The sequence below is a fragment of the Diabrotica virgifera genome, chromosome 1, assembly GCF_917563875.1.
Source record: "Diabrotica virgifera virgifera chromosome 1, PGI_DIABVI_V3a".
Classification (NCBI taxonomy): domain Eukaryota; kingdom Metazoa; phylum Arthropoda; class Insecta; order Coleoptera; family Chrysomelidae; genus Diabrotica; species Diabrotica virgifera.
The window spans coordinates 188,701,763-188,718,000 of record NC_065443.1 but is presented as its reverse complement, the minus strand read 5'-3'; the positions used below and the strand labels follow the sequence as shown (position 1 = coordinate 188,718,000).

The 16,238-nt window shown below is 30.3% G+C and overlaps 1 protein-coding gene across 1 annotated transcript in view; it reads right to left on the bottom strand.

The window, feature by feature from the left end:
• Positions 1 to 6,642: 6,642 nt before the first annotated feature.
• LOC114336871 (mediator of RNA polymerase II transcription subunit 20) overlaps positions 6,643 to 16,238 on the bottom strand; it is a 28,646-nt gene continuing 19,050 nt past the window's right edge. The window contains exon 2 of the mRNA XM_028287262.2: positions 6,643 to 7,254. Coding sequence (XP_028143063.1) covers positions 6,966 to 7,254 — 289 coding nt within the window. The 3' untranslated portion in view covers positions 6,643 to 6,965. The remainder of the gene's footprint in view (positions 7,255 to 16,238) is intronic.

The window sequence follows — 16,238 nt, the reverse complement described above, 5'->3', positions numbered from 1 at the left end:
CACCTGGATTGGACGAACGTGGCTGTCATGTTCCAGCCAACAAAATTGCTGTTGATCGTATGAATGTTGTTAGGGAACATATATTCTCTTTTCCTGCGTACCAATCGCATTACACTAGGACTCAAAACCCTAACAGAAAGTATTTACCATCACACTTGACCATCACTGCTATGTACAAGTCGTATTTAGAATACTGTAATGGGAAAGGCGATCCTGTCAGTGAGGCGGTGTATCGTCGCACATTTAACTCTGAGTTCAACTTACATTTTCATTCCCCTCTAAAAGATACTTGCGGAAAATGCGATGTGTTTAAAACTAAATTGAACGTATTACAAAATGAGCAGGAAAAACAACATTTGAAAGCAATGCATGAACTGCATTTAAGAAAAGCAGAAGCTGCTAGGTCAGCAAAGGACGAAGACGCAAAGCAATCAAAAGATGATCCAAACTATTATGCGTTCACATTTGACCTGGAAAAGGCTTTACCATTTCCTAGACTTACTACTGGTATAGCTTATAATAAGCGAAACATGTATTTGTACAATTTAGGGTGTCACGAACTCAAAAATGGGTTAGGGTTTATGTACACATGGGACGAAACCCAAGCTTCCCGTGGTTCCCAAGAGATTAGTTCCTGCGTAACCAAGCACTTGCTATCAAGGGCTAAAGATTGCAAACATATTGTTATGTACAGCGATACATGTACTGGACAAAACAGAAATTGGAACTTTGCTCTTGCTATGCAAAAGTTGACACAGATGGAAACGTCTATCGATGTAATTGATTTGAAATACATGGTAAGTGGCCATTCATTTTTACCAAATGACACGGACTTTGCTTCAATCGAGTCCTATGCGCAGAAAAAGCTACAGGTAATTTATTCCCCAAATGAGTGGAATGAGGCCATCCTGAAATGCCGAAGTAAGAATCCGTTTCACTTAACAAAAATGGACAGAGAGGACTTCTATTCCACCACGGAGTTAGTTGATGCTGTAACTAAACGGTCAGTGAACGTTGATAAAGGAAACTTCAACTGGCTGAAAACCCAGTGGATCAGATTTATCAGAGAAGATCCTTTTGTCCTTTTCTACAAGGAAACTCTACAGAAAGATGTACAGTTTGAATCAGTGTCTCTCGCTTGGTCGAAACAAAAGACAAAGAAAAATCGAAACAATGACCAAATACCTGTTGGGTTGATTGAACAAAGTCACTTGTACAATGCTCCCCGTCCTGTGACTAAAGAGAAGAAAACGGATATGTTAGACCTTTTGGACTATATTCCACCCGTTCATCATGAGTTCTACCGTAACTTGATCACAGGTGATGATGTTGAGGACATTGGACTTCTGGAAGAGGTGGCTGAACCAGAGCAAGACGAAAACATTGATTAAAAAAAAACATTTATCTTATGTAGGCCTATCATGTCTTTTTATACAAGTTGAACTGTAATAAAGTAAGCTACTTTTTATTATTACCAGTTTTTTTATTTTTCATTTTCCCAGATAGCTAAAAGTATCAACTAATGTAAGCCAAAGTGATCTAAGTCACGTTTTACGGTAAAGTGGTCTAAGTCCTGACTTAGACCACTTTTACCCATCTAATTAATTAAAATTGGTATTAAAACTTACTTAAGGTAAAGTGGTCTAAGTCAGTTTTTTGGCTATAGCGTTAAGGAAAAACACGCTAAAAAAACGTTATATGCTTTAAAAAATAAAAGATTATTGTACAAAAGTAACTAAAAAATAATTGTTTAACTAAAGTCAGTCATTACAAAATTATTGCAAAAAATCAAAAACATCAATTATCTCAGAAACAGGTTTGTATGACTTAGACCACTTTGCATTTCAGCCGCCCAATTATTACTATGAAATTCAAAAAATGTCCAAATCAAGTTTCAAACCCCTTCTTCAAGGTAAGAGATTTTTGGCATTATTTTATTACAAAGCTGCTATTTTTAATTATTAACAATTAGGAGCTATAGTCCAGGATGTACCGTCACCCCCCGTTAGTGAAATTATTCCGATTCGATTTTTTTGCACAAACTTACTCAAAAAGAGGTTCTTATAACATATATAGCGCTAATTGTTAATAATCAAAAATAACAAAAACTCATTTTTAGAAGAAATGCATTTGTTAACATCTGTTTTATTAAAAAATAATTATCCTTTATCGTTTATAAATAAGGAATTGTCAAGATTGGATCGAATGGAACACAACAACGTAGAACAGGATCCTATAACATCCACAAGAAATAATATGAGGAAAATATCAATACCATATATTATAAAAGAACTATCAGAGAAACTTAAAACAATAGGAAATAAATTCAACATTTCAACAACATTCAAAACAACAAACACATTGAGATCTATTCTATCTAAAACTAAACCCAACAATGAACAAGAAAGAACAAAGAATTGTATTTATAAAATACCTTGTAAATGCGAACAATTTTATTTAGGTGAAACGTCAAGACCATTAGACGTTAGAATAAGTGAACATCAGTCTTATATTAAAAATAGAGAATTTGATAGATCTCAAATATGTCAACACGCATGGGATAATGAACATAGAGTTCAGTGGAGAGATTCAAGTATAGTCCTGAAAGAAACAGATAGTAAAAAGAGACAAATCAAAGAAGCGGCTCTAATTATGCTAAATGAAAACAATTGTGTCGCAAATTCCTCGGTAGAATGCAGTAGGATGTGGTTACCCATACTAAAAGCGTAAGTCAATAGAAAGAAAATACCACGATTAGTAAGTCATTAACATATCGAGTTAGTACATATTTTATATTTTAGTATTATTTATATAATATCTATGTATTATTAATATTATTTATAATTTAAAATAGCATATATACATTAAAGCCAGAATTTGGTATTAGTTTTGAGAGTAAACTAAATGTAAGCCCAAATACTTACGATGTCGGGATAGTATCACGAGGTTTTTTCCTGGTTTTCCCTCGTGATTTACTATGAAATCTCTAGCGCGAGAATTTTACTGCCATCGTTGCATTTGGTTGTCTTTTTAAAGACAGATCACATGCTATGATTTTTTGTGGCGGATATTCTTGAGTTGGGGTTGATTTCATGTAATCGAATGAACTATCTTTTAGTAAAGTCGTCCCAGGAACGCAACTCATCAATATTGGCAATATCATTTTAAAGCCTTCTACTTTAAAATGTATAATACATGCCTAAATTGCCGATATAAATGAGTCAGACTGAATAAATTATTAGAAGAATTTTTTACTAAGCAACAACATTTTTGTTTATTTAGTATTATTTTGTATTTTGACAACGACATCCGACTTGGGCGTCGAAACGTTAATAAATTCATTTTTTGGTAAAATTGTGGCCTATTTCCCATTTAAAATAGTTCATTATAAAAATAGCAGCTTTGAAATAAAATAATGCCAAACATCTCTTCAGGACCTTGAGGAAGGGGTTTGAAACTTGATTTGGACATTTTTTGAATTTCATAATAATAATTTTTAATCGAGTTATTAAGTCTTGACAATGGCCATTTTCGCATTTTTCAAATTTTTAATCGCATATAACTCGACAACAATCAATTTTAGAGAAAAATGACAAATCTTTTTTGCTCAGAAAAAAATTATCTAAAAAAATTGTTCGAAATGAAAACATTATTTTTGTGAATTTGTTTAAAAAAAATCGTACCCTGTAGACCACGGCACCCTGTAGATATGTTATAAGAACCTCTTTTTGAGTAAGTTTGTGCAAAAGATCGAATCGGACTAATTTCGCTAGCGGGGGCGACGATACTGCCCGGTCTATTAGATTCTATCTAACGACGCGACTACTCGCGGGTTAAAATAACTTTTATCTACTCTATGTCATATTATGTATAAGTTTTTAGTTTGTGAAAACTGTCATTATAGACAGCAGTGCGTGAAGGATTTAAAGTGTGCGTGAAGTAACAATGTATTTTAAATAGGATTTACTTTTTGGCACTGTTTTTAACTTTTGAGTTGTCATGGTGACAATCCTTAACTTTCGCGTGGTCATGGTGATGACAATATGAGCAATGAATTTTACAACAAAAGTTTTGACAGTTTTGTGGTTTGAAAGTAGTTACAATTTTTAAATGTCAAAGTTCTAAAAATTGTAGAATAGAAATGAATTCCAGTGACGAAGACTTACAGCTTTTTTATTTGTTTATTGTAGATAAAATATTGTATGAAATTGCGCGTGAAGTACTTTTTGCGAACTTACGTGATTTATAGCACTAGCACTCGCTCCGTTGTCGCTCGTGCTCTAAAAATCGCGTGTGTTCGCAAAAAGCATACTTCACGAACTGTTTCATAAATAACTATTTTGTGAATGATTATAGTTTTGAGTTATACGTGAAAAACAGCCTTAAAACACGCATTTTAAAAAAAAAGGCAATCTTTGATCTTTAATAACTCAAAAAGTATTGATTTATGGTAATAACTTTATCTAACGAATTTTACTTAGAATTTGTCCCCCTATCGATTTATGGTATTATTTTGAATAAAATAATTTTCACCCTCGAGAAGGAGTGGCATCCACCCCTAGGGTAAAAGCGCAAGTTGGCATCATGTCACCTTTGTTCCTTGAAGTATTCTCTAACTACTCACCAATTTTCATGAAAATCGATGAAGATTCAACGAAATCGGAGGTGAAAACTTTCAGTGACTGCACTACATTGGTTATGTGGTTAAGTGGATAAAATGATTTTGTTATTTACTGGTAACGCTAAGCCAATTCCTCAAACAGCTTGACGATTACCACAGGCGAAGTGAGAGGAAGTTGAAAGGATTGTTCAGGAAATGAAGAAATACGGGGTAATACAACCTTATACAGCCCATGGGTCTCTCCGATGTCCTGGTCAAGACCAAAGACGGAACTACGAGGTTTTGTGTGGATTACCGTTGGCTGAATAATGTTACCACATACTTTCCTTTCCACATACTAACATGTTTCTCAAATTGGGCTCTGTACCGCCATTCTTTACTATTTTACGAATATGTGTGCCAAATATCTCGACAACATATTCAAAATTAAAGCTGCAATCTTGGAACGCATTTTCCACGCGCTAATGTTGACAAAGTAAAATTGAAATAACATTCTTCCCTCCATGAAAATGCAAAAATGATTACAGCAGCTGAACTAATGATATACAAGCGACGGTCTCGAAATTTGTACACCAAGTTAAAATAAGTGACTGATTTCTGTGGCTACACGTTTTAGGGTTAACCTTCGACTTCATGCAAAATCTACCTCTACCTCACATGCCAATGCAAGATATATTTTGCCTTCGCCAGTTATGGGTGCATTGCTTTGAAGTACATGACATGAAGTTTTACATGACTGGGCTTTCAACGTTATGTTCTTGTACCATGAAGGTGTTGCTAATAAAATAGCAAACTCAATGTTACTAAAATATATTTACAAGTACTTACGTACCTAACACAGTCAAAGAGTTATACCTGTTCTCAGATGGATGTCTGGGCCAAAATAAAAACCACACTACAATCCATTCCTCACTACCTTGGCTAATACTAACCGTTTTACTGCCATTTATCAGTATTTTCCACTATTTTCTACCTAATGATCGTGACTTTGGTACAGTAAAAAGTTGTCCCAGGAACGCAACTCATAAATATTAGCAATATCATCTTAAAGTCTTCTCCTTTTAAAATGTATAATATATGTCTGAATTGCCGATATAAATGACTCACGATTAAATAAATTATTAGAAGAATTTTTTACTAAGCAACAACATTTTTGTTTAATTCATTAATATTTTTTGTATTTTGACAACGGCATCCCATTTGGATGTCGAAACGTTAATAAAATCATTTTTTTAGTAAAATTGTGGCTTATTTCCCATTAAAAATAGTTAATTATTAGTAAAAAGGAAAATCAAAAAGCATGATCTAAATACGCATGTGAATTCCCTCGCGAGTAATCTATTTAAAAATATAGGTGAAGTGCGCCTCTTAAAAAAATTTAAACCAACGGACCTGATAATCAGGTTTAACTAAGTATACTCGGAATAACAAACAAACAACGGTTTGAAATAAATAGGTTAATTAAAGGAAATAATTCACTGGAAATATTTCTCACATGTCCAATGTACATATCCGATCATTTACTTCATCATCATCATTCTCCAACCAATTTACGACCACTGCCGGACATAGGTCTCCCCCAATTGTTTCCACACTTCACGGTTTTGTGCTGATTGTTGCCAGTCTTTACTAATTCGCCTGATATCATCTGTTGCCATATCAGGCGATCATTTACTTATTGTCCTTTAATGTTATATGATGTGACAGATTGTAAATATACTGGGAGTTAATAAAAAAAGCATGATCGTATCTATGAGCCTACCGATTACAAGTTAATCTTCGTGAGTTTAGCTACTTCGTGAGCTAATATAATCGGTAGGACATGTCGGTAAAGAGAATTGATATTGATATGACTTAAGGCAGAAACTTATGGAGAAATCCAATTAGGGAAGCCGACCCCGCATAGGGATTAAGAGAATTGATATTGATATGACTTAAGGCAGAAACTTATGGAGAAATCCAATTAGGGAAGCCGACCCCGCATAGGGATTAAGGCAAAGAGAATGATAATAATGCCAGGCTTCCCTAAAAAATGTTTTATTAAAATACAAAATATAAATATTTGCAACAGTTGTTGAAATTAATTTGACAAGAACAATATTAAATATTCTAGTATGTGTTAGCACATTTAGGTATTTACTATTTGTTAATAAACCAATAAATTAACGTCATTATCTTTATATCAATAGGTAGTTATTTTGAAGTCAATGCTTTTGTTTTATAATTTTCTATAACTATGTCATACTTCATATTATATTCAAAAAATAGATCATAAATTATAATATAAAATATTGTTCATATGTATAGGCTTAAATATAAGAACTATAAACTAGGATAACAGATTTTAAGGTCTCAGGCCTACTCCAGGAGACTTCCTAAATATTGTAAAATGATCTAAATATTGATGTATGGTATCTATTGGTGAATAAACTTCTTGCATTCTATTTTGTAAATAGTTTGGGGGATTGGCAGGTGCTGATAAACCCAAAAATCCTTGTAAAAATTCTTTGATCAAATCCCAACATAAAGCAGGTACTACACAAGGTCTGTATTCTACTTCCACTAAAATTCCTTTGAAATTACTGCTTACTGTTACACTTCCCAATTTGACACAAAAATCTCCTATTTCATACCTAAAACAAACTTAGATAAGTAGTCGCTCATTATTAAGTAACTGGTATCAACAACAATGCAGGCGAATAAAGACACATGAAAAATGGAAAACTGTACTGTAACAGACCATTAAAAATAAAAAATCCTCATTATTAAGAAACTGGTAACAAAAATACAAAAGTACAGAAACAAATGCAAAATCGAACAGCTGTACAAGCTATCAAGAAATGAAAAATTCTCTACCTAAATATATCTCATCAAAAGAATTCATTGGTGAATTGTTTATTGCAACTTTTACGATAAAGGAATATCACCAATATAAATTCAAATAAAAAACATGTCTTTTTAAAAACTCTACAGGAATGGGGGTACTTTTAATAAGATCAACAGTAAGCTTTTATACATTTGTTGTTCCGAACTGCCTTTCCAAAGATTAATTACAAAAAATTCGGGCAAAAATGATTCAAATTAAGTAAATGATAATCTAAATTAAAGACATCCAATATTATATAATTAAGTTATTTTCCAAAACTAATAATATCAAATACAAAAAAAAAACAACATTGTTTTAATGATTAATAAAAGCAAAATACTGAGTAAGTAGTATGTTTTAAAATTTTAATTGTTTTTTAAAGTTTAAAAGTGGACTTTTAAGTTTTTAATTGGACTTAAAGTTTTGTAATGGTTGTTTATAGTATCATAATATTATGTGTCTTTATTTTAATCTGTTATAGTGCAGTCACTGAAGGTTTTCATGTCCGATTTCGTTGAACCTTCATCGATTTTCATGAAAACTGGTAAGTAGTTAGAGGATACCTCAAGGAACGAAGGTGACATGATAGACCAGGGCGCATCTGTAAAAATATTAGTACATTTGGACGTTGAGAGGTGACTCAAATTTTTTTGCAGAAATTGCTTGAAAATAAATGAAATAATATTATTTGAGTTATCCTCCCTCTCAAAAAGGTCCGGAACATTGTTTAAATAATCAAAATGTCAAAAAATTAAGGAAAAATTCGATTTTTTTCTTGGTTTTTTGATTATAACTTTAAAAGTATTCATTTACGAGAAAAGTTGTACTGACATAAAAGTTGCGTAATTAAATTTCCTACAATATAAAATTGGTTAAAAATTTAAAAAATAGTCACCCCTGTTGCAAAATAGCAATAATTGTGAAAAAAACATACAAAAACAAGTATTCGCATTTTACGTTTTTCAACCATTTATTCTGCACTTAGGACCTTCATGTTTCACCTTGAAAAACTCTATGATACAGTAAAACAATACTGTAAATTTCATTAAGATCGGTTTAATAGATTTTGCAAAATATATTTTGCAATCCAGCTTTCGTAAAAAAAATTCATTTTTTCAAAATGTTACAGGACTGAAAATAAAGCAGATAGCAAGTTGAAAATTTTTTGGCATATAGAAGTGTACTGTACCTTTCATTTGCAATTTTGCAAAATTAAAATCGATTAACTACCACGGTGTCAGGAATTTTTTTAAATAAACATTAATTATTGGTGCTACGCGCAGGACAGCGGATAGTTTGCTCTGATTGGGCATTCCAATGACCTTTGATAATGATTGATACATTTTAATTTTTATTACATTTCGATATAAATAAATAAATTTGTTTATTGCAAAATTAAAAACACATACTCTATCCTTTGAAATAACACTTTTATTAGCAAAAACTTTCTTTGTTCATATATTTTAACTTAAATAATAAAAGTTTATTATTTTTAAACATATGCAATTGTTTAAACAATATTTCATAAACAATAATAAAATTAGTTTGATTTTTGTGGAATTAAAATATTAAAATACAACAAAATATAGAGTAAGAAAATGATATATTAGATAAAGATTGGAAGAAATTTTGGTGGAAATTAACTTGTGTGAATCGAACACCGCTGTCCTGCGCGTAGCACCAAAAATTATTGTTTATTTCAAAAATTTTCTGACGCCGTGGTAATTAATCGATTTTAATTTTGAAAATTGCAAATGAAAGGTACAGTACACCTCTATAAGCAAAAAAATTTTCAACTTGCTATCTGCTTTATTTTCAGTCCTGTAACATTTTGAAAAAATGAATTTTTTTTGCGAAAGCTGAATTGCAAAATTTATTTTGCAAAATCTGTAGAACCGATCTTAATGAAATTTACAGTATTGTTTTACTGTATCATAAGGTTTTTCTGGGTGAAATATAAAGGCCCTAAGTGTAGCATTAATGGTTGAAAAACGTAAAATGCGAATACTTGATTTTGTATGTTTTTTTCGCAATTATTGCTATTTTGCAACTAGGGTGACTATTTTTGAAATTTTTAACCAATTCTATATTGTAGGAAATTTAATTACGCAACCTTTATGCCAGTACAACTTTTCTCGGAAATGAATATTTTTAAAGTTATAATCAAAAAACCAAGAAAAAAATCGAATTTTTCCTTCAATTTTTGACATTTTGATTATTTAAACAATGTTCCGGACCTTTTTGAGAGGGAGGATAACTCAAATATTATTATTTGATTTATTTTCAAGTAACTTCTGCAAAAAAATTTGAGTCACCTCTCAACGTCCATCTCAAAACAGATGCGCCCTGGACTATGATGCCAACTTGCGCTATTACCCTGGGGGTGGATGCCACCCCTTCTCGGGGGTGAAAATTATTTTATTAAAATTAATACTATAAATCGATAGAGAGACAAATTCTAAGCAACATTTTACGCCAGGGCAGATAAATAAAAATGAGCGATTTCAGGGTAAAAATCAATACAGGTATTTGAAGGTGCTAAATCGTAGGGGGGACATAGTTAATTAAAAATACATACAGAGGTACTCGCAAATCAACCTCAGTTTTTTATAAACAAAGGCTAAAATCAGAAAATATGGTTTTTTGCCTGTAGCATTTTTTGTATCATGTTTACAGCAAAAGTTGTATTATGAAAGTTGTGTATCATAAAAAAACAATTAATTTTAATTTTGATTAGTTAAAATCGATAAATAATTAACCGAGATAATTGCAAAAAACCACATTTTTTGCACTATTTTGTAAATGTTAATAACTTTTACTAAATATGACCTAAGGAACATATTGTACCTTAATTATGAGGATATTATGTGCCCTTACTAGAGTGCAAAGTATCAAGAAGATCGTTTTGTTAGTTTACGAGTTACGTTAATTGTTTATCCAAAACATTGAATGTTTAAACATCTATTGTTGCCCAAGGGGTATTTTTAGAGCTTTTTAGCCAAGTGGAATGAGTTTTTAAAGACTCAAACTACTAATAAATTAAAAAAAAATGATACATTTATTATTTAAATGCTCTTAAACAAGTCGTTTAATAAATAGCGAGTTTTTTCCTTATAAACATTTAGAATAACTTTGTTATTTTTCACGACAAATAATTATAATTAGTTATATCAGAAAAGTGGTAAAAAAACACACATTAAAAACAAAAAATAAACTTTCTATGACCAATAATACCCAACTTATACTTTTTTTTTTTTGAAAAATCATATCAGTATTGTTTATAAATATTAAGAGTCGAAATTTGCAAAAAATCATAATAGACATCTATATATTACATTGCAATTAATAACTACAGTATATCTTGTATTTAAAATGAGTAATAACCCTTTAAAATGAAGGTACTCGAGCTGACTTAACTGGGACCGTGTGATGGGGGAAGGATCTCTGAGTCCGCTTTCGCGCTTCGAGATTTTGGTATTGAAAGTTCAAATTGGAGCACTTGAAAATTTTTACAATAACTCCGCTTCCAGAGAACGTAGAGCTTTCATTTTTTTTTTAAATTGGGGTAACTGGACGAAATAATAACGACTAGCTAATTTCCATTCACCGGAAAAATCGGGAAATTCTGGAAAATGGACTTTTTTATTCAACATTCATTTACAACGTTAACACTAATATATTTCAATAAATATTTTCATAACATATAAATTTGTAAATAAATAATAAATGTACAGTATATATATCTTTATATATATATACAGGGTGGTTCATCGTATTTGCCTCGGTCTCTGTACGGAAAACGACTTGATATTTAAAAAAATATTCTTGACAGCAATTTACAGGGCAATTAACACTACAATCTAAAACTAATGAAAATTATACAGGGTGCTTCAAAAAAGAGGGGTATATTAAAGTTATATTTTCTCTTATGGAACACCCTACTCGTGAGCCATTTTTGAATTTTCCTTAAAAAATAAGCTATATTTTTATAAGGGTTTCCTACACGTAAATACATGGTGTTTTGATTTATTTCAATTTTTATAAGAATGTAAGGTTTAAGAAAAAAAAATTAATATCTACGAATCTAAGAATCCGTGACAAATTTTTTCTTGGATCTTTATAATAGACTATTCAGCATATTGGAACAGATATTTATTGTAATAATATTTATAATTATTTAATCGTACATTTTTAGATTTAAAAATTAATTAAAAACAAAAACATTCAACAAAACTGAAAACATAAACAAAAACATACCTCATTATAGGGCCAAAACTAGTTTTAATGTGTATCTACAAAAACACATATTAAGTATGTGTTTTTGTGTTTTGAGTTTCTCCACAATACACCAGGGTAGAAAAATAAATATGAGCGATTTCAGGGTAAAAATCAATACAGATATTTGAAGGTGCTAAATCGTAGGGGGATATAGTTTATTAATAATACATACAGAGGTACTCGTAAATCGACCTCATTTTTTTATAAACAAAGACCAAAGTCAGAAAATATTAGTTTAGCATAGTTTACAAAATCTCAAGAAGATCTGTTTGTTAGTTTACAAGTTATATTAAATGTTTATCCCAGACATCGAATATTTAAACAATCATTGCTGCCCAAGGAGTGTTTTCAGAGCTTTTTGGCAAACTGCAATGACTACTTAAAAACTCAAAGTACTAAGTAAGTTAAAAAAAATAATATATTTATTTTTTAAATGTTGTTAAACAAGTCGATAAAAAAATGGTAAGTTTTTTCCTTATAAACAATTAGAATATCTTTGTCATTTTTTCTGATAAATAATTATAATTGGATGTGTCAAAAAGCTGGTAAAAAAATGTACATTAAAATGAAAAAAAAACTTTCTAGGACCTATAATAGCCAAGTTATACTTTTTTTTTTGAAAAATCACATCTCTATTGTTTATAAATATTAAGAGTTGAAATTTTTAGAGCATGGTAATAAATATCTATATTTTATGACAATTGATAAGTACGAACTATCTTCTATATAAAACGAGTAATAACCCTTTAAAGTCAAGTTACTCACGCTGACTGAGCTGGGACCGTGTGATATGGAAGAATGTCGGAGTCCAGTTTCTCGCGTTGAGATTTTGCTATAAAAAGTTCAATTTGGAGCGCTTGAAAATTTTTACAATATTTCACCTTCCAGACAACGTAGAGCCTTTAATTTTTTTTGGGGTAACTCGACGAAAGTATACCAACTAGCTAATTTTCATTGGCCGAAAAAATCGGAAAATTCTGGAAAATGTATTTTTTATTCAACATTCATTTACAACGTTAACACTAATACATTTTGATAAATATTTTCATAAAAAATTATAAATTTGTGAATAAATATTAAAATATAATTATAGTATGTATACAGGGTTGTTCATTTTATTCGCCTCGGTGTCTGTACGGAAAATGAATTGATTTAAAAAAAATTCTTCATAGAAATATACAGGGCCATTAACACTACAATTTAAAAATAATATGAATTATACAGGGTGCTTTAAAAAAGAGTGGTATATCAAAGACATATTTTCTATGGAACACCCTACACCTGATGAAATTTTTGAATTTGCCCTTAAACAATAAGCTAGACTATACCTAAGTGCAGGGTGTTTTGATTTATTTCAATTTAAAAAAAATGTAATGTTTTAGAAAAAAAAATAAACAGGTATTTACGAATCTAAGAATCGGTGACAAATTTTTTTTGGATCTTCATAATAGACTATTTAGCATATTTAAGCAGATTTTTATTGTAACAAAATTTATAATTACATGATCGTACAATTTCAGGTTTAAAAATTAATTGAAAACAAAAACGTTCTCAAATTGAAAAAAAAAATGTATAGATTATAATTATTGATCTTCGTTAATTCTACACAGTTTTTGTACAGGTTCATCAATTTCTTCCACATTATCCATAATTTCTTAAAATAAATCAATTGTACCGAGCTTTGCATAAATTGCAAATATGATACTGATGAAAAAAGATGCTACAACCTTTTGACAGTTATTATAGATGACAAAAGTGAAGTTGAAGAAGATTTGTTTAAAAAAATTAGGGATAATGTTTAAGAAATTAATAAATCTGTACATAAACTGTGTATAATTAACGAAGATCAATAATTATAATCTATACATATACATTTTTTCTTAATTTGAGAATGTTTTTGTTTCCAATTAGTTTTTAAATCTTAAAATGTACGATCAATGGCCGGTTTCACCAACGACGAATAGTAGTTTATTCTATGATTAAAGTTATTCGACCAATAAACTGACATATCTCCATTTTACTAACGTCAAATAAGACTTATTTTATTTATTTATCAAAAAAATACTTACTCTTTGACTAAATTGGCAAGTTAATCTGACTGTAAATATTTAGAAGAAAGTAAATTCGCCAGTTTCACTTTAAATTATTAAAATTATATTTAGTCCTGTCGCCAGGGGGGGTACAACGGCCTCTTTAATTCAGATGGACTTACCCAAGTTTTTTTTATATACAGTCGAACCCGCTTATTAGAATACCGGTTTTATACCAGAACGATTTTACTATGCACATATGATCGGTTATTAGAATATCCCTGTTATAGGAATACTTTTGCTTGGCACGAAGGCTATTCCAATAAGCGGGTTCGACTGTATTTTGACCCGTAGAATACGAATTTTTTGGGTAACAGTTGATCCGGATGTCGATAAGATTGTTATAGACAAAGAACTTGAGGAATTACATAACAGCGATTTCTCGCAAAACAAAACATCTTTTTGTATTTTTTGGGTCATTTTAAGCAAAAAATATTCCTACAAGTTTTTTCGTAGAATGCATAGTTTTCGAGATAACCGCGGTTGAACTTAAAAAAAAATCGAAAAATTGCAATTTTTGAACCCGAATAACTTTTGATTAAAAAATAAAGTAGCAATTCTGCTTACCGCATTTGAAAGTTTAAGTCAACTTATATCGGTTTTGATTATTTGAATTGCTAAAAATTAATTTTTTTATTGTTAAACAAATCTATAAATACATAGTGTTTCCCGTACCTAATACATGCGTTTTAACGCATGCTACGTAGAATTTGCCTCGCTTGCACTTATAGCTACTCTACCTACTCGTTCGATTTTAAATGAGAAATCATTGAAAACATCACTCACATACTAGGTGTTTATAACTTTGTTTAACAATAAAATAATAAATTTGTAGCAATGCAAATAATCAAAACCGATATAATTTGACTTAAACTTTCAAATGCGGTAAGCAGAATTGCTACTTTATTTTTTAATCAAAAGTTATTCGGGTTCAAAAATTACAATTTTTCGATTTTTTGAAAGTTCAACCGCGGTTATCTCGAAAACTATGCATTCTACGAAAAAACTTGTAGGAATATTTTTTGCTTAAAATGACCCAAAAAATACAAAAAGATATTTCGTTTTGCGAGAAATCGCTATTATGTAATTCCTCAAGTTCTTTGTCTATAACAATCTTATCGACATCCGGATCAACTGTTACCCAAAAAATTCGTATTCTGCGGGTCAAAATATATAAAAAAAACTTGGGTAAGTCCATCTGAATTAAGGAGGCCGTTGTACCCCCCCTGGCGACAGGACTAATTGAAACAAAATATAAACTTAAACATCTAATACATTTTATTGGACGAATAGCATTCATTGATTTATTTGTTGTTGGTGAAATTGGACCTAAGTAATTATAAATTTTGTTACAATAAACATCTGTTTAAATATGCGAAATAGTCTATTATGAAGATCCAAGAAAAAATTGTCAACGATTCTTAGATTCGTAAATATTTATTTTTTTCTAAAATTTTACATTTTTCTAAAAATTTAAATGAATTAAAACACCCTGTACTTAGGTATAGTCTAGCTAGCAGCTAGCATATTGTTTCAATTTGAGCAATTCAAAAATTTCATCAGGTGTAGGGTGTTACATAAAAAATATATCTTTGACATACCACTCTTTTTTGAAGCACCCTGTATAATTCATATTATTTTTATATTGTAGTGTTAATGGCTTTGTATATTTCTATGAAGAATTTTTTTTAAATCAAGTCGTTTTCCGTACAAACACTGAGGCGAATAAAATGAACAACCCTGTATATAAATAAATATATAGGTACATACCATAATTATATTTTAATATTTATTCACAAATTTATAATATTTTATGAAAATGTTTATCAAAATATATTACTGTTAACGTTGTAAATAGAATGTTGAATAAAAAAATCCATTTTCCAGAATTTTCCGATTTTTCCGGTCAATGAAAATTAGCTAGTTGTTATTCTTTCGTCGAGTTACCCCAATTTAAAAAAAAATTGAAGGCTCTACGTTCTCTGGAAGCTGAGATATTATAAAATTTTTCAAGCGCTCCAAATTGAACTTTCTATAGCAAAATCTCGACTAGAGAAACTGAACTCCGACATTCTTCCATATCACACGGTTCCAGCTCAGTCAGCGTGAGTAACTTGATTTTACAGGGTTATTACTCGTTTTAAATAGAAGATATTTGGTACTTATTAATTGTCATATAAAATATAGATATTTATTACCATACTGTAAAAATTTCAACTCTTAATATTTATAAACAATAGAGATGTGATTTTTCAAAAAAAAAAGTATAACTTGGCTATTATTGGTCCTAGAAAGTTATTTTTTTCATTTTAATGTGCATTTTTTTACCAGATTTTTGACACAACCAATTATAATTATTTATCAGAAAAAATGGCAAAGATAT